General features: G+C 40.4%; 3 protein-coding genes across 8 annotated transcripts; 1 reads left to right on the top strand and 2 right to left on the bottom strand.

Annotated features, from left to right (window-relative positions):
- The first annotated feature begins 3,063 nt into the window (after nucleotides 1-3,063).
- LOC135340003 (ankyrin repeat and LEM domain-containing protein 1-like) lies at nucleotides 3,064-23,561 on the top strand. 2 transcript variants are annotated; one of them, XM_064536285.1, is made up of 8 exons: nucleotides 3,064-3,225; nucleotides 5,087-5,188; nucleotides 13,453-13,649; nucleotides 13,705-13,871; nucleotides 13,936-14,275; nucleotides 15,256-15,614; nucleotides 15,667-15,796; nucleotides 17,408-23,561. In XM_064536285.1, the coding sequence occupies exons 1-8, from the start codon at nucleotides 3,176-3,178 to the stop codon at nucleotides 17,566-17,568; spliced, it is 1,506 nt and encodes a 501-aa protein (XP_064392355.1). In that variant the 5' UTR covers nucleotides 3,064-3,175; the 3' UTR covers nucleotides 17,569-23,561. The 2 variants fall into 2 exon arrangements, with proteins under 2 accessions (XP_064392355.1, XP_064392354.1); XM_064536284.1 differs by having other exon boundaries at nucleotides 13,927-14,275.
- On the bottom strand, nucleotides 8,342-13,457 carry LOC135340005 (uncharacterized). 3 transcript variants are annotated; one of them, XM_064536290.1, is made up of 3 exons: nucleotides 9,386-13,457; nucleotides 9,145-9,310; nucleotides 8,342-9,017 (listed from the first exon to the last, which is right to left on the bottom strand). In XM_064536290.1, the coding sequence occupies exons 1-3, from the start codon at nucleotides 9,891-9,893 to the stop codon at nucleotides 8,618-8,620; spliced, it is 1,074 nt and encodes a 357-aa protein (XP_064392360.1). In that variant the 5' UTR covers nucleotides 9,894-13,457; the 3' UTR covers nucleotides 8,342-8,617. The 3 variants fall into 3 exon arrangements, with proteins under 3 accessions (XP_064392360.1, XP_064392358.1, XP_064392359.1); XM_064536289.1 differs by having other exon boundaries at nucleotides 8,344-9,017; nucleotides 9,145-9,331; XM_064536288.1 differs by having other exon boundaries at nucleotides 8,343-9,017; nucleotides 9,145-13,457.
- LOC135340001 (uncharacterized) lies at nucleotides 17,629-23,937 on the bottom strand. 3 transcript variants are annotated; one of them, XM_064536278.1, is made up of 7 exons: nucleotides 23,755-23,937; nucleotides 23,323-23,484; nucleotides 20,789-20,944; nucleotides 20,374-20,721; nucleotides 19,122-19,403; nucleotides 18,507-19,065; nucleotides 17,629-17,979 (listed from the first exon to the last, which is right to left on the bottom strand). In XM_064536278.1, the coding sequence occupies exons 1-7, from the start codon at nucleotides 23,819-23,821 to the stop codon at nucleotides 17,721-17,723; spliced, it is 1,833 nt and encodes a 610-aa protein (XP_064392348.1). In that variant the 5' UTR covers nucleotides 23,822-23,937; the 3' UTR covers nucleotides 17,629-17,720. The 3 variants fall into 3 exon arrangements, with proteins under 3 accessions (XP_064392348.1, XP_064392349.1, XP_064392350.1); XM_064536279.1 differs by having other exon boundaries at nucleotides 23,698-23,914; XM_064536280.1 differs by lacking the exon at nucleotides 20,374-20,721.
- Between the last annotated feature and the right edge of the window lie 439 nt (nucleotides 23,938-24,376).

Below are 24,376 nucleotides of genomic sequence, written 5' to 3'. Positions count from 1 at the left end.
AATTGTGTATTGCTAGTCTAGCTGAGCACCATTACATTTACCTGAGAGGTTTCATGTGGCTGAGATTGTTCTAAACTTGTCCTTCCTGAATATCGAATAAAGTTGTGAGTCTGAGAATACTGGAGCATGCAGGATTGATACTAGAACTTAGGTCTTTGTCTTCTTTGTTTGAGGTAGCTAGCTAGCTAGCTGAGACAAAGCTAGCCAAAGTGAAACGATTCACGGTGCTACATGATTTGCAGCCACGTGCATGAAAAGATGGGCAGGGCTGCTTGATTTCAATTATTGGGGAGCCCTGCCCAATTTTCTCAGCAGCTCCTGGGGGGGGTTTCTGGGCAACCAGGAAACAATGGTAGCTACGCCCCTGGCTATTACCAATAGTATTGGCTAGCACCCACATAGAATGAATGATATTCATGATACTATTGCGTAACAGGCCAGAACAAAAGTGTGGATAGGCTTGAATTCCTGACCTCCTTCAGGGAGGGCGGCGGCGCTCGACTAAATCATTACCCACTCCTGGAGTTTCCCTGTGGTTCTGGATTCTGCCTGCATGCCGCCATCAATGCAAAAATATTCATCAAATTCATGATATTAAATAATGTGTGTAATGCTATTAGTAGCTTTATGTTATGTAGCTTTGGCATCTCCACCGAGGCATCAGCACCTGTGGTGCTTTTATTATTGTGCAAAAACACTATTAATTACCTGACAATATTTTGGATGAGAACAAACCATGGCCGGGGTGCCGTTTGTGTTAAAATCATAAAAGTCGACATCATAAAAAATAAAGGTCGATGTTTTAAAAAAAGATTCGACGTCATAAAAGGTCGATGTTTTGCCGTTATTACGCAGAATTTGTAAATAGTGAAAAAGAGTGCAAGTGAAGAGGATCTACCTGACTATTGTCCCCGGCCTGGGATCGAGGCTACTCTGAACGCGAACGACTAGCTAGAATCAGATGTCGTTGTTAAATTACCACACCCCTAAAAACGTCATGGTTAACGAAATTACTACAATACTTCATCACATGCGAGTCATGTTACTTTGTGCAGAGTTTTTGTGTAGAGTCTGAGGTATCGGTACTGGTATAGTTCGACACTCTTCTCTTCTTAATTATGCACTCTTAAACATCGACGTTTTTAATTATGCGCAAATGTCATCAATTGCGAGTTGCTCCTGTGCAATTGACAGAATGTCACGTTATTTTGTGCACAGTTTTTGTGTAGAGGTACGTGTATACATGCATGTACCGTATAGCGTGAAATTTTCGCGGATTTCGTGGGTTAGCAATCCTACACAAAAATTAAGTCTACGAAAATTGTTTTTTAATTACAATTACCTGCTATAACGTGCAAAGATTTAAAGGCGTGGCGTGGCTTCCGGTAAACAGTCAATCTGCGAACATTGTGCAATGAAATGCTTTTAGAGGCCAATCCACGAATATAAGTGCCCCGAAAATTTCGCGCTATACGGTATATATGGAATGTTATCAGTGACAATAATACCCACCAGAAAATTCTACCCGAAGCTGCAAAAAGGCCACTGAATTTGAATTACAGAATTAGACCCCCCACAAAAATGTACCCTCCAGAAAATCATACCATGCACACACGAAAACAGACCCTCGAGAATATCTACCTGTGCACAAAACCATAACCTTGCACGCACAAAATCATACCCTCCAAACGTCACACCACCCCCCCTAGTCTTGCAAGCCACGCCCCTTTACGGAAAGAAGGGTCTGAAATAGGAATTTTACCTTTGGAATTTAGCTATCAGCACGCCAATATGTGGGTGTGGTTTTAAGATATAACTGGGTGGACAATGACCGTTTTTCAGAAATCTACAATCTGATTGGTAACGCCAACACTGGCACAGAGAACAACTCCTTCTTTCTGTGAAGGGGTTGCAAGACTAGGGGGTGGTAGTGTAATGTTTTGGAGGTTATGATTTTGGTATTGTTTTCTGGAGGGTCTGTTTGTGCACAGGTATGATTTTCTGGAGGGTCTGTTTTTGTGTGTGCGCAGGTATGATTTCCTCGAGGGTAATGATTTTTGTGCATGGGTGTATTTTCTCTGTTTAACTTTTGGGTATATATGATTTTCTGGAGGGTAAGTTTTTGTGGGGGGTCTAATTCTGCAACTTCAGCAACTTCAGTGTCCTTTTTGCAGTGTCAGCATATTTAGGGTAGCATTTTCTGGTGGGTATTATTGTCACTGATAACATTCCATATTTTTGCAGTGTCAGCATAATTATAATGGCTGATAACATTCCATGGCCATAGCAGCACAGAACAGACTGGAGAAATAATTATGTTGTTCTTCAGCTCATAAATAATTAATGATAAGGCCACTCCAAGTGACACTCTGGTTTCTGGTCCTAAAGTTTTTCTAATTGCATGCGGGCGGGCGGCTTTTCTCATTATGTCATTATCAATTTCACCTTATGAATCTCATTATTTTGCAAATGAATATCATTATCACACTATTTTGTACCACATGGACCATTATGCGCATGCGTAGTAGAAATAATGGGATAGAAATCCAATAATGAGATAGAAATCCAAGAATAAAATCTGATGCGGGCGGTGGACCAGAAACCAGAGTATCACTTGGAGTGGCCTAAGGTGTAAAGCTTATTGCAGCAATGCCTCTAGTCTCGCGAGCAGGCGGGGAGGGAGGGAACTTCCCTCTAGGACAAGTCTGCTCGCGAGACTACAATGCCTCCACGATCCTAGCCTGGATTCCAGGCCGAGTTGTTTCTAGCTAGGCCGCTAAAAAAATCGGCCTGGGACAGAGGCTATACCATGTACCACCGGCACGATCGGAGCAGATCAGAGGAGGTCAGACAACCCTTACCGTGCGCCTGGAATTAATATTTGCTGATTCAGCATTTAATAAAACTTGCCTTTACAGGAGAGTTAGAGAGCTCAAACTAGACCTAACAATACAAGACAGAGGGCTAAGTCTAAGAAGAGTGCAACACGGTCACCTACCTCTAAAGGCAAGTTTTATGAAAATGCTGATTCAGCAAACATTAATTCCGAGGGCGCATGCGCATTACATCCACTAATGGGTGTGCCTGCAAGGAAAAGGGCCACACCCCCATTTAGTGTGGACAAGTTTAAAATAATAAGTGAGTACCGTCTCTTTAGTGTTGTTTACATGTTTACATGGATAGATCTACCTCACTCACGGAAATCATTGTAAATTGTGATTTAAGGTGAGCGTAGTCTTTTTATTATGCTATTAAAATGCAAAACACACCAGTTTCCTGGGTTTCCAATGAGAATGGCTAAATTACATGCTCAATACCGTTTCTTCTATATCTCAGCACCGTACCGGACACAAATTACGTGTATACCTGGTAGCGCTTTATTTTCGAGGCACTAACACTCATGATTTTTCACAGAATTTTAGTGCCTTTAAATTTTGGAATCATTGTCTACCATAATCAGGAGCACATTACAGAAAGAGCGTCTTGGCCTCGGGAATCGCATCTCGTGTAAGTTTGCAAAGCATGACCTTATATGCAAAACCGCTAAGTGGGTCTGCGGGCAAATGCTAATTGAGCTGACGGTACACTTTTACCAAGCATAGGTCAATGAAAGTGAAAACTATACAGCTAGCTAGCTAACTATAAGCCTGGTAGTAAGCTAAGAACCCCAGTAAGACTCCCTACTGCAAAAACAGAACGCCTAGTATGTGTTAGTCTAAGTCCAGCAAACTTTAGTCCAGCAAACTTTCTCTATTTCAGAACTTTCTGTACCTCACCAATGACAGTCTCTTCCTAGCCTCCTTCACCGGCCTTCACAGAAAAGAAGGCCTGCTATCGACTGCTTGCGCATGCGCAAAATTATTGGATACTTTTCCCCGTAAAATGTCTGCCTTTGCAGCCCTATATTCTAATAGCAAAGAAAGTTTAGAACAAGGGCTACCACGTGGTAGTTATCTGAAAGTCTGAAATCCAACTGGAGGTGAGAAAAAACCTGTGCGAAAGTTTAGAACAAGGGCTACCACGTGGTAGTTGTCTGAAAGTCTGAAATCCAACTGGAGGTGAGAAAAAACTTTTGCGAATGAGCCAAATCAGCAGAAAATTTGACCCTTCGCAATCTATAACTATTGTGTTCTGGCAAGGATCGTGTAGTAATAATTTAGGTTTTGCGGATTTTATTGTTGCGAATTGATCAACCCTCGCAAAGTTTGATGCTCGCAAAACATTCTAGTAATACGGTACATAAGCTACAAGGTGATATTAGTTATACACCTTGAAAACACTCTGATCATAAGTTATTTGTCTTACGTACAACATCTAAGTGAGTGAAACCGTTTGGGAAAATGGCAATACACTGGAACCTCTTATAACGGACTCTCTAAATAGCGGATCCCTCTGTAATAGCGGACAGCATGCCTTGTACCAACTGCTTTACTATCTAGCTAGTGTACTTGCAACCTCGAATAGCGGACACCTCTAAACTCCAACAGCTTTGCACAAAAGATACACCGTATGTCGGACCTCCTCTGGTATGAATTGATTGTTGAGAGGGCACCCGTTAGGTAATGTTGAATTCGTATGGAATGACCCACAGGCATGTCAATAACTGCACCACTCTTTGTACATGGGGAACAAAGAGTGTACGCAGTGGCGGATCTAGGATTCTTGAAAGGGGGGTTACAGTAGCACAGTCAGTTGAGCGGGACAAGGACTCTGAATTTTACTAGGTTGTCACTTCTACTAAACAGTCAGCATGCACATTACATTATTGAATTTTACCTAAAAAAAGGTCAGCATGCGCTGGAGAATTTTTAGCTAAAACTGCACAAACAAACCTTCGCAGGGCTTGCAAGAACTAAAGTAAGTGGTAAGTGCATATGAAAGCTAAGAAAACTAGTAAGCCTCCCACTCACAAACAACCGCCCCACACTGTGTACTTGACACCCTCTGGTTTGACGCTTGTTGCAGCCGCACATAATAATATAGATACAGCCTTTTTGGGAAACACAAAAAATCTTGGTAAAAAGTGATAGCTACATCTGTGTCAGGCTTGCCAAGCAGATCCACCTTCACACTGTCTCTAATCCAGCTCTCTCATATCGAAGTTGACAGCTGTGCCCGATTTGGCCGAGTTCATTAACAAGCCTGTGGATAGTGGAGGTGCTACTCTGCTTCATCTCGCTGCTAATAGGTAAGCGAGAGTAACAGATTTGCTTTTACCACTTGTACCATGACATGTGTGATCAATATTATTATAGTATACACATCTCTGTCCACTAGCCAGCAGGGGTCTATTCATAGTGATCAAATACACCCTTGGGTGTATGGATAGACCCCTGATGACTGCTGAATTATATCTTAAAAAGAACTCATTCTATACATTTGTATTGTTTTCATAGTAGAAGTCACCTGTACTTAGTTGGGCGTGGCCCGATCTTCCGTAAAGAAAGGAGGTCGGGTTTCAAGCCTTTGTCATGATTAATTTTTTGTGCTGCATGATGATAATGTACAGCTATTATTCTGAAGTGGGTGTTGATTTACTGATTTAACCACGTGGATTTGTATAAATCGGGCCCCGACCTTTTCTTAACAGTACTATGTATTTGAGGGAGTGCATAATACACTGCAGGAGAATTCACCACAATTACACTCATGTACAGGTTAGTTGGGCATGGCCCGACCTTTCGTCGAAAAACGAGGTCGGGTTTCAAGCTTACCTCTGAAATTTGCAGCCCAATCAGATTGCTGCGTTCAAGTAGGAAACCTTACAGCTCAATTTAGCTGACAAGGCGAGCTGGGTCACTGTCAAAGGACTTGTCTTTGTTTTAAGTTTTGTTGTCAATAAGATTAATTTGGACAAGACCTGTGTTATGTGTGCCTTCTTTGGTCTTCAAAAAGCTTCTCCAGAAGCCTTGGGGTAGTCTTATAGCTGGTTGTACCTCTCCTTTGCTAGATGTCTATCTATTATGAAAAAGTTTATTTCTGCCTGTACTAAATCTTGTATTACAGGCTACAGTATTCTTCTACTTTCTCTAAAAGCTCTGAGGTCTTTCTTGAATTCCAAAACAACTAGACTTAATTAGCTAGACAATATCTTTTGTACTGTGGTAGAGTGGTGGGCGTTTTTCAGTCAGTACCGACCGGCTCTGGCAAATCTACTTGCTTCCAGACGCTTGTTTGATGCCATCTCAGTAAGATCTGTGCTCCTCGTATGAGCCTAGAGTTGTGATGGCGATTTCTCTCTCTTGACACCAATAGTTTACTCAACCACGTGGGTGACCATAGTACAAAAGGTATTTATAAATTACAAAGAGTTTTACTCACATATTTACTATTGGTTACAGTGAGAAGGGCTGGGATCGAGGCTAATCTATCTATAACTGAGAACTGAGAAAAGACACGTGTACATGGATCTTGTTACCAGACTTGTGTACATGGTTGTGGTTAAATGTAGTTGTACCGTATATCTTCTAATTTTATCGTAATTACCTCGGACACTCTTTTGCTCTTCTAATACAACAGACACTCCAGTGCTTTAAATATCACATTTGTTCTAAATATCCGGACAATACCTTGAAAAGTTGAGTTACATTCATAGGCTAGTTGGGCGGAGTCCAACCAATGCTGCGCTCTGGGTTGGGTATCAGTACATGTAGCAGTTTTGTTTCACCACTGGCACTTGAGGCAGAGTATGAATATTGTGGCTGGCAACCGCATGGCTCAGGGGTGCGATATAAAGAAATCGATTACCAATTTGGATGCAGACAAAACCTAACTTTTCAACACTGGAGAGAGCTTGAGCAAGAGCAGAACAGAAGTAGAAGCCAAAAAAAAACTAGTCTCACTAGTCTAGGTCATAAATGTTGTAAGTAGCAGTGTCATTTTGTTAAAACTGCTGTCTACTAAACTAGACTTGATAGAATTAAACATGATAACGGCTTGGTACGATTCTACACAGGATTTATATCTTATGAAGTGCTTCTTAATTTTTTTGAGTTTCTTGGACCAGTTCGTTTTGGTATGTCTGTTACCCAGGTATCGAGATACATTACCACATGGATTTCATTTCTATACCACCACCTAAAGGAAATTAATTGGATGCCATCCGTAGAACAGGTCTTGGGAACGCTTCCACCATCCTTTAAGGAGAAATATCCAAATACGTATGCAATCATTGATGGATCTGAAATCTTTATTGAAACTCCTTCAGACCTCTTCTTACAGTCGTCATCCTGGAGTGATTACAAACACCATAACACAACGAAGTTTTTGCTTGCATGCACACCAAATGGAGCGGTGTGTTTCATTTCTCCATTATATGTAGGATCTATTTCTGATGTTCAATTAACAAAAGTGTCAGGATTCCTCACCCAGCTAAAAGACAAACCAGGTATCCAGATAATGGCAGATAAAGGGTTTACCATCAAGGATATCCTCAAAGAGTTAGACATCGAATTGAACATATCCCCATTCTTAAAAGATGGGAAGATGTCACCTTCAGATGTTCAGAAATGTCGCAAAATTGCGTCTCATGTTGAAAGGGCAATCGGTAGGCTAAAAAAGTATGCTATTTGCAAGCAAACGATACCTATTTCACTGTCACATCTTGTTAACCAGATTGTTTGTGTTTGTGCTTACTTAGTAATTTTCAACCAGCATTAGTTTCTAGCTGTATAGAGGCAGATCTAGAATCTGATTCATGCGTAGAAGACTATTTTAATACACTTTCATCCTGCTCTGATGTTGATAGTGATTTAAGTACTGATACTGAATATTAATTTGTATAATTATGATGATCGAATCTTATACATTTTTATTGACTCTTAGACAAATCTCTAATAGGCAAACTCAACGCATGAACTGGGCTAACTAGCTCTGGTAACAAACAGTTATCATAAAATCTTTCCAACTTCGGTAATAATTTATCGATCCAAAATCTTTCATTGAATGTAATTCGTTGAACGGAAACTCCTTTTTGGGTATATATTACGAAGTCACACCATTGGCGTTTTCCTATCTCCATTTGTCCTTGTACTTGACAATAATACGAATGACTTTCTTTCAGTTCAATAACGTTTGTATCTTTGTTGACGGTACTGAAAAAATTTGCTTTTGTGCAAGCTGCAGAAGGTTCAACATCCTTAGCAGAAAATGGACATTTCACTTCTAGAAACCCAAACGGCTGAGCAGTGTAATGGGGGTCATACACAGATTCATCAGGTGTAGCACCTAGAAACGTATGTGAAGAAGACACATGAACACCAGACGACGTGACAACGAGATCAGGTCGACCGTGAATGTGCTGATGTTTGACATATGCATCAATGGCTACTGGTTCCATTTCAATGTCATATCGTGTAGCCAAAGTCGAAAAGGATTTCCTTTGTATTAGTTGCAACACTAGTTTGTCAGGTGGGGTACTCTCTTTTCGATGATATATTACACCAAACTGAGAGGCGAGGCTGTTATTCGATACTGACGGGCAGAATACCAAAACGGTGTCATTCTCTGTTCTCTTGTACGCAGTTCAGTGTCTCGAATTTCTTTTTCAGACAAACACAGGGATCTTTTGAAAGCTGAACATGTTTCTCTCAATGTGACATTGTCTGCAGCTTTACATTCAGGGTCTATTTCTTCGTTGGTATTTCGACACAAAGGATCCAGTAAGAGAAATGCCTAGCTGTTTTCCCCTTAACTTTTTTAGGAGTTCAGGCAGCCGTTGACAGGCAGTACCTCGAAATTCTTGGGGTCTTGGATCAAACTCATCTAGCCGTTTAATAGGCCTCTTTATTGTTTTGGAATACTCATGTTTGGTGAATGTTAACTCCATCATATTCAAAGAGCTGTTTTTGCGGCCTTTTGGTACATTCCATTTACAAAGCTTAGACGTAACAGGCATGTCTTCGGGTCCAGCATCGTCACATTCACTGTATGGTAGTGCGGTAGTAGTCAGACTTGACGGGTTTAGGCCAACCAGTGCATGCAGTATGGCAGAAACATGTGTACAGCTTGAAGATACCCTGCAAAAAAATTTAACAGCTTAGTATACTCACACACAAATCCACGTACCCAGCTGCACAATCACATACTGCTTATTCAATACTTGTAACTTTATCTTTACTCTTCAATAGAATGCACACATTATACCTAGCTGCCTTCATTGACGCCTTGACCACACACCGTACATGACAGAACAAGGGGTTACTTGAATTTACATCGATTTTATCCACTCGTCCAGAGGCCCAAACAGTATACCCACGACTCAGCGCACGAAATGCACCCTCAGAACCATCTTTTCGACCAATATTCCCAGCTAAATAGTTGTAAAGCAACCCTTCACAAAACAAAAGACAATAATAACATGCACCACACAGTAAAATTAATGTACCTGACGTAACTGGAGGCATTTTAGAACTTTCATTCACACAATTGTCATGGGTTAAAGTGATCCAACCATTCACAGGTGGAGGAGGTGCCACAAGATCTTTCACTTGTACGCCTGCATCACTGAGTGCTTTGTGCTTCTTGTAGAGGTAGGATCCATTAACGTCAACTACTTCTTCACCTTTTCCTTCTTTCAATACCTCAGCAATCCTAGCACGATGCACAAATTCATGTACTATTAATATATTGCCAGTGTAGAATAATTTTATAATAACAATAACAATCGCATTTTTCACCTGGCCACAAGCAATGCTTTTGTTGATGAGGAAGGCAGAGTTATTCCTGCACAGCAACCAAAATCTCAGAGCATGCTTTGTATGTCTCTCAAAAGGGAGCTCTAGCACAGCACCATCAATATCACCTGGAGTGAGCAGGATCTCAGGTAACTCAGCTGCTCCAGTCTCAGTGGCACATGCAGCCATCTCAGAGGTTGTACTACTGAAAGTAGCCATTTCTCTCTACAAATTTCTCTATATCTCTACTTCTACACGGTCTCTGGAGCTGGTTCAAACTCCACATTAAGTGGAAATTATTACTCTATAGCTGTACGTCGTTTAAATAGATCTACAGATCTTTATGATGCAATGAGCTCTGATCAAAGCGCATGCGGTGCAATTTTTACCTTGATTTGCCCAGTGAATGGTCTTTCCGGAGCAGTCCAATCGTGACGTCACGGTTAATTAAATTCCTTATGCCTTTTGCGCAACTGGTCTATTATACTGACTAATTTACAAAGATATCTCGATCCCCAAGAATCTTGGGGCAATTGATGCATGCGCAAACAGTGTATACCAGGCCGTCTTTCTCAATTGAGAGAGCGGCCTGGAATCGAGGCTGTAGATAGATATACACTTTCTCTTAGATACTACTGTCTGTGCTGTGCCTTTGACAAAGGTTTGCTCCCACTGTTTGGCTACAGGCCATTTAACAGTTGCTTCAGTATCGTTGAAGATTATTCATCAAGCCATCAGATAGGCTTCTGTTTTCATTCAGCTCCTCTCCTATAATGACTGCATGTGTGGAATTCAACAATTGCAATAACGTAACGTTATATGATGTATCTCTTTACCTTGAGCGAAAGTAAAACAACAGCGAGAGGCATTAGCACAGCGCAGCTTGCACCACTCGTTTTACCCGGTACTTCTATTAGGCTGGGCCGCAGCCATAACTTCACCCTGCACAAGTTTAGTTGGTCTGTTGGTGTCTGTTGGTCTGTCTATTTGTCTGTGACGTCTGAGTCTGCTGACCTGGATGCCATAGCGCCACACAACAAGTTATTAGTTTTAATAGTGGCAGATTTTGATATTAAAGCTTCATTGTCGAATAAAAGCCAAGAAACTTTGAACTTTACACGTTGGCAGCTATGTACACCCGGCCTACCAGCCGAGGGTTTGCACTTTAGTACTCTAGTTAGTGGACGATTTTGAGGTTAAAACTTCGTTGTCGAATAAACACACAAGGAAAAACTAAGAAGCTAGGTATACAGAGCTATCGGTAGCTAGATATACGATTCAGAACACTACAGAAGGAGCTTCTAGGTATACAATGTATATATATAGGTATACAACATATATAGAGCTATCGGTAGCTAGATATATGATTCAGAACACCGCAGAAGGAGTTTTGAATACTCGTGCTCTGCAATACCCTTTCCTCAAAATGCTCCACGGCAAAGTCATTCTAAACTCATCTAAAAACTCAACACTAGTAGTAACACCTAGGTGCCAGGGGCGTAACTAGCAGTGAGGCAGAGGAGGCCCTTGCCTCCTGTGCTATTGAACTTCAAGTCTCATTGTTTGGTGGATATTTGAGACACTTGACTAGGAACGTGAGGTCTTGAAGCTCAAACCATAGAGAGAGTGGGAGCATATTGAGTTTGATAAGACGAGTCTTGTAGTTTGTAGTTCTGCTGTAATCGAATCGAGGATAAACTTGGTTGGCCTTCTCAGTTTGGACTGACTTGAGAATTTTGATAGAGTGTGATTTTACAAGGGCAATGTATAGCTTCTTTAACTTGGTGAATTAACTGAAACATTCCTTCTGATGACTTGAAGGGATCTGTAAGATTTTTGGCATGAAATATTGCTGTGAGTTGTCCAGGAAAGGTCTTTATGCCCAGGTCCTTTTGACAAGGGCTATTTTATATGCAGCAGTACTCTAGCCTTTCATGCTTCATCTCGTAGATCTATATACTGCATGGCTAAAGGTCTACACACTTACACTCCAAGTGTACTGTGTCACAGTGTGTGGGAGGACAGATATTGCGGTTTACTCTTGCCCACGCTCACTTAACTTTGGCTACGTCTGTAGCAGATCACCAGACTTAGCGGGGCAGGCTCTTCTTTTTCGTTGTCTCCCCTTATTTCTTTGTTCCTCCAATTCCTCCCGTATTTTTCTTATTGTGACGAAGAACAGAAAAAGAAGAAGCTGCGAAGGAGACTAGACTCAACGCAAATAGAGTTTAGCTACACAGGATGGTGCACATTTTTACATGCAGGCTAGTTGCTAGCCTCCTTCACTGGCCTCCCCTGAAGAGAATGCTTGCTCATGCGTAAAATTATTGGCTATTTTTACCCGTGTAATACTGAATTATCATCCTGACAAAGAATATAAAAAGTCAAACACAGAGCTATATATAGCTAGCTAGCTAGAGACAGAGCTGTTTTCTTTTTGGTAGAAGCTAGTATACTGTAACCGTTCTAATTATAGAACCAGCCTTGGTTAGGACACCCTCTTTTATAACGCCTATATAACACCATAATTATAAAATAAATTTTTTTGTAGACTTTCACCAAAGTTAGCATTAGGTGGGCGTGGCCTGTCCGTATAGGCTACTGTCAGTTTTCACTCTGTTCAGACGATTGTCATCCATACTGTTGCAATACTGTGAGTCTTTTGTGAGCATAGCAGGCTACGGGTAGCTATCAGATGGGCTAGAAACCTTCAATCGAACTTTCTATCTACTTCCTTCCATCCACTTCCGTTCGTTGTGACGTCATTGTTTTACTGAGCATACATGCTGTTATCCTGTGTTAGCTGTTATCTGTGTTAGCCGGTATCTGGCCAATGGTTAGTGCATGCGCAATCAGTCGATACCAGGCCCACTCTTCGAGGAAGTGCGACCTGAGATCGAGGCTAGCTTGTTGCTAGCTTAATACTAATGGTGCAAAAGAGTGGAAAATGATTGTTGCTAAACAGGATGGTTGCTGCCACAGTGCATCTTTGCAGCTCTTTTGTCAATCTTGCAGCTACATGTACCAATAGCTAGCATTCTGGTGTAGATCTATACAAGTAGAGCAGTAAAACTCTATGAACAAGTGCTATCGCACTCTTCTGAAAAGGCTACAATTGAATCCAAGTAAGCATAACACGAGAACAAAACGTTACATGTACTTTGCAAATCCACAAATTTAGATCCAAGAAAACGTGACTAGAAGCCTATATAGAAGCTCTGGATATCTTACTTGCTCTTCATTGATGAGCATCTATAACAGTCTTCACAGACACAGACAACTTACACACACACACACACACACTACCGTATACATCGCTTGGGCATACTTCTGTTATATATTTGATATCACCCCGACCACACCTGGGTTTTATCATACACCCTTGTAAGAGAATACCATTGTCAATGAAAGCACCGCAGGTGCTGATGCCTCGGTGGAGATGCCAAACTACATAACATAAAGGTAGCCTACTAATAGCTTTTATACATGATGAACATTTTTGTAATTTGTTGCATGAACTAAATGTTCATGTATTCGGATGGGGTCTGGTCCCTCGGGTTAGCAATGTTCTACTGTATAAAAACCCACGCAGAAATCCACGCAACATTTCTGCTGAGGGCTCTGGAGCCAAATAGCGAAAAATTGCGGAAAATTTCCCGCTATACGATATAAATGCTTGTATGCAACTACCTTGGATCCTTGTGCAACATATTAAATTTACCACAACGACTTTGAGCCATAAGTGCTAGAACCTTTAACATGTGTATAACTTTTACAGTAGCGCTGACATTTTGTACTATCTCTTGGACAACCATGCTGACCCTGAAATGCGAACTGAGGATGGGCTCACTCCCCTCCACATTGCTGCCATGTGGGGTCGAGCAGAGTTGGTCGAAGCTCTTCTATACTATGGGTCAGAACGTCTTGTTCTTGACAACGAGAGCATGTTACCCGTAGACTATGCAAAGGTTGAACGTGAGTGGGTATAAGTCACATATCACACCTTCAAATCTGTATCATGTATATATAGATCACAAGAGCTGTGTCCAACTCCTGGAGTCAGAGGGTTCTTGTGATGACCCTTCTGCTCATAGTATGACGTGTGCTGAGAGTTTTGTAGCCATGTTCAAAACATTCTCTATTCATGAAGACACCACGATTGTGCACTATCCTGATGTCGTTGAAGACACCTTTCAGGTATATGTTTCGACCCTGCATGGTTCCGGATATTTGCTCATACACTAACATGCAGGCCACACAGGATGAACACTATCTGACGGCTCTTTCCTCACCCAAGGACAACACATCCTACTCTAACAACAGCCCATCCTATGCCCCCCCCTCCCCTATTTGTGCTGGTCTTGATATTACCCCGACAACAGATCTTGTAGACTCACTTGAATGCAGCTTTGTCGGAGAGAAACAGACAGCAATTCCAAGCGATGTATTGCAGTTGAGCAATACACAGGTTTGGGATCGTCTTATTGCACTGGGAGAGAAGCCTGGACCAATAAATGATTTCACAAGGACAGCATATTTGGTGTACCTGACCAAGCTTCAGTCTGGTAGTGCTCAAGTCACCAGTGTCACACACTTGAAAGGTACTACCGTATAGCGGGTAATTCTCGTTGGTGCAAATTTTCATATAAACTACCTAATTAAATACTAATTTTTGTATTTTATATTCGTACAGCTCAGCGTAGTGATGTAGAACCTACTGCGGTAGATTAATTTCGTAGTTTAAATGTTCGTATGATACTCTATACAATACAAAAAGACGAACATTTCTACCTATATAAACGAAAATAACCTGTTATATGGTATCAAGAGTATAGCCTCGCCCCTTTTTCTTGTTCTTGTCTAGCTCTCAATATAGAGATAATGGGATGATGGGAGGCACTAAAGAAGGAAAAGATGGACGTGATAGAAAAAAGTAAAGCCTGGTATACGAAGTCGCGTGATCCACATACGTACATTTTTATGAACGTGGGCGATATGTAGCCACAATCGTGATAGACACTGCATACTAGAAAATCTACCAAAGTAAAGCCAGGAGCAGAACCAAGCTCACTGAGTGCAGAACCAGCATGCCCATAGCTCTGCATGATAGCAGATAGCTTAGTAGCTACCTGCTAGAGGACAATGATGACTAGATTTATGTAGCTCAGCATCACGCAACAAAACTGAATCTGAATAGTAGAATCTAGTTACAGGTAAAACAAACAATCTAGTACTATAAGTTTAGTAGGTATATATAGCTAGCTAGCTTGTATGCCAATTCCAAGTCTATGGCCATGTCCACTAGTATAGTCATAGATCGAGGTGGGCAATCTCAATCTCTACCTGCCCACGCTCAATTTCACCCTTGTATCACCCTTATATTGTCACGCGACTTCGCATCCCAGGCTCTCCTTTTTCTTTAGTTTACCTCTATATTTCTTTCTTTATTCCTCCAATTATACTTGTACTCAGAAAAAGGATAGCCTGCATGGGACTGAGGCAATCAGGAGTGCATGCATACATAGTATGCATGTACATGTACATGATTATGCTGTTTTTGTCTATGCACGTACATGTATAGGATTCCGATATGAGCTGTCCTTAGTCCTGAATGGTGTGTCTCCAATTCCTAATGTAACACATTTGGAAGAGAAGATTGTTCAAGAGTTTTCTAATACACCTACCGTTACTAGAGCAACCAATCCACACACTTCCACTACTGTAACATGTTCTGGTCTAACTTCTTCACGATATCACATCAGAGACAACTTTAATTACCTACTCTTAGACCCTCCAGAGTTAGCCTCTTGTCCACCTGCCAATGATTTAATAGGCTTTAAAACTTTTGTTGAGTCTATATTCTACATTGGCAAGGGAAAGAACTCTCGCCCTATTCAACACCTCAAGGATGCAAAATCTGCACTCATCAAAGCAGAAAAGGTGAGTACAGCGTGTAAACTGGACTATTCAATATCTTTGTCTTTTCACTTAGCTCAACTCAAAACACAAACGCATCTCCAGCATTTGGAACCGTGGCAATGGTGTTATATCTCTGCCGATGTTTCACAACACTATTGATGGTGAAGCTTTCACAAGGGAGTGCTGCATGATTGATGCCCTTGGTGAATATAATTATCTTACATACAATTCATTTACTTTCCCTTTTGTAGTTTAGTTTCTATGGTGAGCCGTTTGTTACAAAATGGTGATGCAAAATAGTGTGTCAAATCGATTTAGGTAGGGATCTGCTCTATGTTTGTAACATATTGAGGAATTGATCTTTATCTATTCCCAATTTTTGTCAACGGATTTTTGCTGAAACATTTACGAGTGACGAGTGTTAGGTATACACACTTTTCATCAATGATGAGTCGATCCCTATAATTATAGTTCCCTACCACTTCAATTCAATTATGACCCTACTGGTAATAGCAGGAGTACATGAGTATTCATGTACTCCTGGTAATAGTAAATTTCTAGTGAAAATTCATGCTGTTTTGCATCACTATTCCTACTTCGTAGTTTTTGTACAGAGATCAAAGGAAAAACTATGCTAACAAATGCCATAGACTAGGATCTACAACTGTATAGTAACCACAGACTGTGCTCTTTTATTCTGTGGTTGGCATTTTTGGAACAGTTTGGGAGTTAGAGCACGGTTGGTGGTCAAAATTAATTCATAATTGCCGAGCGGGAAGCGAGCCGTACCTGATTCTGGCCCACGCAGATATATATATATATACATGTACATGTCTGTCACGGATGTGGGTTGGGCTCCCCCGGGGGCGCTATAAGGCAATAAAGAAGCAAAAGATGCACTTGCCAGATGCGCGTGGCCACCTCGTGCTACAATTACAACTCTACAACTGAGCCAGTGCAACTTTCTCTGCTCAGATCACATAGGCTAGCTGTCTCTATATAGCTGATGTCTGTGCATCAAACACAAGGGAGAGACAGAAGAGTAGGCGACAGCAGGCAGATCAGCAAAGGTCATTATCATCACAAAGTAGATCTATACTGAAACAGTGTCATGCCTGACATGACGTTTTTATTTTAGTGTAGTTCCTACTGTACAGAGAGAAAGTAACAGTACAATGCATAATAATAATGTTTTATAAGCTCACACCAAACGTGGATCTGATACTAGACCTAACACTACACATCACACTTCCAACAGGACAAGTCGACTGCATGTCTGATCCTACAGTTATTTTCTTCACTTTTCATTCAGCTATTATTATCAAACATAAAACAAAATCAGAGCTTCCCGCGAGGCGCCTGCGTATATGTATACGTATGCTACAACTGTTCCATGCATGCATGGTTGCAATGCAAGTGCACTAAGTGATTCGAAGTAGCAACGCTATCTTGCAAACAACGGCTTTATTCTCGAGTAAAGGCTTTGCTTACCAGTACATTGAAGGCAAACTCTGTTCGTAGAAGGTTGCTATTATACTTAGTAGTTAGCTCTATAATAGAGTCGATAGCTATTGGTAACTGCAAAAAGTTGCAAATTACAAACCAGTTAATGCACTGTTTTACCGTGCATTAACTAGTGCCTTTTCAAATCAGTAATAGTATTTCTGGCGCAAATTCACGGTGCTGTTTTGCATCGCTATTTTGAAACAAACAGATTGCCAATTTGCCATATAGGTATCTAGGTAGAAATTGTTCATCACAATTATATCTGTTTTCCAAATGTCTGAAAGTAATAAAGCATTTATGACGTGCAGGTCTTGATAACCTGACAAACAAAGTAAGAGGGCATGTACACGGAATCGCCCAACAATGGCCTCTGTTTAAACGCAGACAGTACGGAGTGTACCTTTTGCACAAGGCATTTCAGATATTCCAAATTACCAGCCCACCCCAGCTTCACGAACATGATCTCTAACCATTATTATTTGTGCATTGTAGGCTTTTTTTTATCCATTTATGTGTTTTTTGAAATGACTATTGTTTTATATAATTATATATACATGTAAATTTACCCTTGATGACAAATATCACGCTACGTAATATTCTAAATTCAGTATCAAAGTAAAGTTATTGTACCAAAAATTCTCCTGTTGAATACAATGGGTTTGCAACTTCCGATGTGTCACTGGGCGTCTTCTTGTTCCTAGGAACTACTCCAATGTCTACATACTGGTGGTTGTTTTCAGGCTCCCCCCTTTTTAGCAGGTATACGTCTGAGTAAATGTGGATATCTGGCACAGGCACAGGTTTTGATGTTGTTTCCTCTGCTGACTCATATAAAGGATTCTGCCTCATGATGGAGCCCTCGAACGACTCACGTGACAACCTGCATTCCATTATAATAATATTACTGTGGATGTGTCGAAGCTACATAACATAACATATAAAGCTGTTGCTAATACACACAGCGCTGATGAATATCTGATGAACATTTTTACATTAATTTTGTTGCCTGCGAAGGAAAAGAGTGGGAAATGATAGACTTAGTTATGATTGATGCCAAAAGTATAAAATCTAGGGTTGCTGCATCAGTATATAGAGCCTTGCAGCTACTAATAGCAGTGTAGAGCTAACTACTAAGTAGAGTAGCAACACTTCATGGACAAGTTTTGCTACACAATCTTCTGAAAGGCTGCAATGGAATTCCAAGTACGTATAAAGCAAAACTAGGCATAACTCGAGAACCAAGCATTATTTTGTAAATCCACGAAGAAGCCTATAGAAATTCTTACTTGCATGCACTTCATTGATCCTTGAGCAGCTGTAGCAGTCTACACAAACACCATAATTATACCTCGCTTGCGCGTGCACACCGAGGCATGAATAACAGCATACAATAGATTTGTAACATACCCTTGTCCACAACAGATTCTCTTCACTAAACAGATGGCAATGGTAGTGAGAAGTAGAAACACGAATATTCCAACCAACGTACCGAGTGCAATAATTATACTTGTTGTCGATTCTGAGTCCTGTGAATTACTAGTTGTTCTCACATGTGTACACTGAGTAGTAATCGATGGGATCGTACTGCCTTTGAATGGGCTGCTCATCATTGTAAGGCAGCATTGATAAGGAGTGTCCCGAAGAAGTCCGTTAATAGATATGTTCAATGTTCCCTGGTGTTCTACCGAGACTGTGGTATGGTCAGTCTTGTTAGCAAACAAAAGGTTTTGAAATTTAGTGGAACACTTGATGATTACACTGGAGTTGATAGAATTGTTATCGGACTGAACTTTAATTGATTCATCTGAAGGAAATAGCTTGAAATCTATTAAATACACGGAGTTTGTGTTTTTTCTGAAGACAACTTCATTGATGGTTACAGCTTGGTACCATTCGTCTTCGAAACACACTTGAAACATAGTTTGATCATCTTTACGTTGCAGTCTTATAGAATCTTGCGCACATGCTAAATGAAAGATCACAGCTATGACTACATTAAATATAAAATAATATAATTATTACCTGTTATGTTAATTATGGCAGCAGTATCTCCCAGTTGGTTTGTTATGTCACAAGTGTAGGTCCCTGAATCATCTTCACCCTTGTATAGGAATCTTAGTATGTGTTTGTATGTTCCATTCGTCCTGTCAAGCAATTCTTGTGAGAATTCATAATTTGGGTTCACAGTGAACAATTCTTGATCATCTTTCTTCCACATTACTCGCTGAACTGGTCCTCCAATTGACAAACAGACAATTTTTCCATCTCGTTGATCATAGTAAAGCCGCTCAATTTGCAAGCACCCTGTGAGTCAGTCACACATACAAAATTGAGTTTCTCGTCATTGTATGGTAAAAGTGGAACCTCTGAATAAAGGACACTTTAGCAGAGCTTTTGTCCTTTTTTCGGAGGTTCATTCAAATTACTATTATAGTCATTATCAAGATAGTATGTTCGTGTATGGTCTGTATATAACAAACTACCTCTATAATTTATTAGACATACAATGTAGGTGTGGTTTCCTGTTTATCTGTTATAATAATTATAAGGGACATACCGTAATTATATCAAGGGCGTATAAAAGAAGAGAGGGCAGACATTTCTATTTTTAGCACTCATGCAAATTCACACATTCATCCGCCCACGTTTGAACTCAGCTAGCTATATACGTTTACTATATAGATAGTGAGTTGCATAGGGCCTCTTCTTTTATATAATCCCTTGATATAGAAAAAATTCTTCAATCTATGGTGGGAGCATGAAGCTTGCATGTCCTCTGTCTGGAATCAAGAAGATCCCTTGTGGGAGGTTGCTTCTGTGTACATAGCTGTAAATAGATAGTGATTTCAATCCGTGCATGCCATAGCTAGTGTCTTTTATAGAGCTCTAGTGAGAGGGTCCGTTATGGGAGGTTCCACTGACGACTGTATGCATAGATCAGATGGTGAATGCTTTCCATGCATGTAGAGAACTACTGCTTTATGCAAATCTTAGTCTGAGAAAAGCCCTCAGCCAGTGTTCGATAGTATGTACTGTATAGTGAGATATTTTCGCTGGTGCAATTGTTAGCTATTTATTGGCTCGAGAGCCTTTAGAAGCATTTTCTGTGATATTCGCGTTCAAGGCCAGGAAATCACAGCCACCATGCATCAAGTCTGGTGCGTGGGAATTTTTCCAGTTTTAACTGCTCGAACCTAGACAAAAAGTCACAATCGAAACAGTCATGCATTTAAAACAGTAATGTACTAATCTCTAAAAGATGTCTTATACATACCATCGGAGTCCCTAAGAATTCCAATATATAAGTGATTGCTTAGGTTGTTTAAACCAGGGATAGTGCACTGGTATATCCCAGTAGTATAAGACGCTTCAGCAGTGACTTGAAGGATCATTGACTTGTTTCGAGTACTTAAATAGACTCCAGTAATATTTTGATTGGAGGTGCTGACATAAGATCCATTTGGAAACTCCCAGCCAATAGCAAAATCGTATTGAGTCTCAGAACAACATATAGCGTTTTCCGTTGTGCACGCTAAGTTTGAAATGTTGTTTTCGTGAAGTTCGCTTAATGTGATAATACTGTTGTTTCTAAGTATTGTTAGTCCGAACAGAAAGTACGTTTCTGTTGGTACAATGTAAATTATTATGGTATGACATAAATTATCTTGATAGCATGCCACAATGCTTACCTTCTAAACACATGACACCAGCATCTTCATCATGTCGGCAATTTCTTTGCCTACCACAATCTCCCAATTTATTCTCTGTGCCATTACAGCCCACATTATCGAAGTACACTGGCCCTGATCCTTCGCCAAATGTTGCCGAACCTAGCGCCTTTGCTCCTGGGTTAGGGTTAATAAATATAAATCATGCACTATATAGCCATTATAACAAGATGCTTAGACAGTATTCACCCCATGCGTTGACATAATGATCACGTGATTAACTTTTAATTGTAATGACTTAACATAATTATGGGGAATGACCGTATTATAAAGCAAAATTTGGTCGATTATTTGTCGTGTTTGTGTGTGTGTATGTGTGTGTGTGTGTGTGTGTAGCCTCGAATCCACGCCGATTAAAATATGTATTTTAATTGGCGTGGATTCGAGGCTAGATCTAGTGTGTATGTGTGTGTAGATTGCATACTACAGCAAGTGTAAGTAAGAATTTCTATAGGCTTCTAGTCATGTTTTCATTCGTGGATTTGCAAAATAATGCTTCGTTCCCGAGTTATGCTTAGTTTTGCTTTCTTGGAATGCCATTGCAGCCTTTCAGAAGAGTGCATAGCATTAAAACTTGTTCACCGAGTGTTACTACTCTACTTAGTAGTTAGCGCTGCACTAGAACGTTAGCTATCGGTAGCTGCAATATTGAGAAGAGAACTGCAAGGCTCTGCTAGCTGATGCAGCCATTAATTTTAAACTTGAACGTTTGGCATCGATCATTTTTAACAGCAATTGATCTTTGAGTTTGCATGCAGCCTTAATACAACATTAATTTTCATCATGATAACTATATAGGGGTACATTAAATGCAATAAATCCTAGCTCAGTAAATCAAAATATCGAAGTAAATCTTAATCGTCATAATTATATATAAGAAAGCTAGGTCTGTGTGCATTCAATCTGGTAAAGACGTCTAATGGTTGACACACAAGAAAGCGAGATTTAAGTTAGACCGTCCAGGCTCCGGTTTAGCCACTCTTGGCTGTTGCTGAGGTCTAAGACTGTGAGTCGATCGACGTCCCTCAGCATGTTCCAAGACTCCACGCCAAGTATCAAAGCCTACACGTTCACCAGAAGTCCAGGTAGAGCTCCTTTGCCTCGACGTCAACCACCACCACGCCACATAAAATCTCAATAGGACCCGAACATAACCTCGCTTCGCTAGGAATTATAATGTGTGTATGAAAACTATTAGTAGCTTTATGTTATGTAGCTTGGCACCTCCACCGAGTAGGCCTGTGCCAAATATTCAAATTTTTTCTTCAAATTATTTATTCGCACTTGATTAGCCTATTATTCAATTTCATCAGCCCTATTATTCAAATTAATAACACCTATTAGTATGGCTAAGAGCTGGGATTCACGAGTAGCCTCGATTCAAGCTAGGCCGATTATTCGGCCTAGAATCGAGGCTATAAGCACGAGTAACAAGCAATGGCAAGGATACTAATTGCACGAGGCGTAGCCGAGTGCTATTAACCTTGCCAGTGCTTCTCAGGTATAATTATATAGGATAAGGTCGATTGCTTTTTCTTGAAATAGTATAATAATTATAATAATTATTATAAAGAACTACCATTTTTTGTAAAACATTTTGTCAATTACACATTATTTTTCACAAAATGCATATGTATTGTAAACAGGAATACCTTTCATCTGATAACATTATTACCATGGTTACTATCTTGGTATGTGCGTTAACTGTGACTAAATATGACTTACCTTAACGATTGTTTTGAAAATGCTGCCTCCAATACCAAATGGCCCGTCTCCCTTTTAGAGGCGGGCCACGCCCATCTAGTTTCAACATTGAACTAACAATCAAATTTACTGCCATGTAAAATGTGGGCGTGTTCTGAGCTACTGCGCATGTGTAATTCATAGTGCCGATTAAAAATTGTAAAAAAGGCTTAAATAGCTCAGATTTTTGTCCACACACGTACCCCTAGCTGCTGCGCTATTTACAAACATGCATGGCACAAAACATCTGTGCAAAGATTTCCGTTACTTGGTATGTGCCACTGCATAGTGAGTAACCGCAGTGCATAATTATTTATGCCTTTGTGCCCATGCGCAAGCGAAGTATATACGGTAGTGTGTGTGTGTGTGTGTGTGTGTGTGTGTGTCCGTCTGTCTGTCTGTCTGTCTGCGTAGACTGCTATACAGCTGCTCAAGGATCAAGGAAGTGCAAGTAAGCGTTCCTATATAGGCTTTAGTCTATAGTCTACCAGCTAGCGTTCCTGATGTCATGCAGTAATCGGCCGGGCCAAGTAGAATAAATTAATTTGTGCACTATACCAATTTCAGCAGCTATAATTTATAGCTATAATTATAATTATATAGGGTTGTATAGGACCAAGTTTGGCAGCCAAATTGGACAATAAAATTAGGCTCCTCAGACCAATTTCAGGACACGATGTTGCTGTCCTGAAGTCAGAACCACACCCATGCACTGCAATGTGTCTATAATTTGTAAGTATACAAGGACTCACTAATAGAAGTATATCCCAATTCTCTGCAAACAATGCCAGCATCTATGTCCCCCCATTCGTCATCACAGACTGTTCCCCATTCATATCCTGTAAAAACCTCCACTCTTCCTTCTAGCTTTGAGTTTCCGTTTACAAGCCTGATACTGTTCTGCACAGGCCACTCTGTTTAAAATGCTATAATAATTATTATAACTCTTATAATAATTAGTGCAAGTATGCAAGGTTAAACATCGGACACATATGAAGTTGTGGCCTGTAAACTGACATAAATAGGTATACCGGCATATGGTCTTTAAATAATGTATAGTAGTCGTAGTTGTTTGACGTTCGGAGGTGCTTACTGTACTAGCCATCTGAGTAACTATCAAGACTTACCGATTAATTGCTGAGTGTCCATTGGTCAAAAGTGTCATCAAAATAATCATGACTTACCGATTGCTGAGTGTCCATTGGTCAAAAGTGTCATCAAAATACTCAGTACTTCAAGTAGTAACCTCATGCTTCAATATTGTATTATAGTATATTAGATGAAACACTGCTAAGAAGATGACTATACGTCTATGTAAATTCACTGTTCAAAGAATCCTCATCCGGATTAAATGCATGATTAAGTATCAGATATCTGCATAAACTAGTGTACATGTACATGACTACATTGCCATTTATGAGAACTAATTTACGAGCTTACATGGGTCATTAAGTATACGGTGGTGAAGCAGAAAAGAATGCATGCCTAACCGTCACGTAATACCCCCCCCCCCCCCGCCTGTCTCATAATCCGAACCACTTTAAACACTAAATAGCATAGATATAGCAGTGGCGTAGCCATGCAGGATTTTGGGAAGGGCAGGGCCTTTGAGCACTAGGGCCAGAGCACATGCGACACCAGAACTTCAACATAATTTTTCAACCTCCAAAAGAAATGACCTCTGGCTTCATAAAATAGTGTAGCGATTTAAAGCAACACTTTAAAAAATATTATGTTGAAGTCCTGCCGCATGGTGTCACATCTAATTGGAGGTTACTCTACTATCCTCGATTATAGGCCGCTTTA

Source organism: Halichondria panicea, chromosome 8, assembly GCF_963675165.1.
Source record: "Halichondria panicea chromosome 8, odHalPani1.1, whole genome shotgun sequence".
NCBI classification, from domain to species: Eukaryota; Metazoa; Porifera; class Demospongiae; order Suberitida; family Halichondriidae; genus Halichondria; species Halichondria panicea.
The sequence above is the reverse complement of the archived record's forward strand: the minus strand, read 5'-3'. Positions and strand labels throughout refer to the sequence as shown.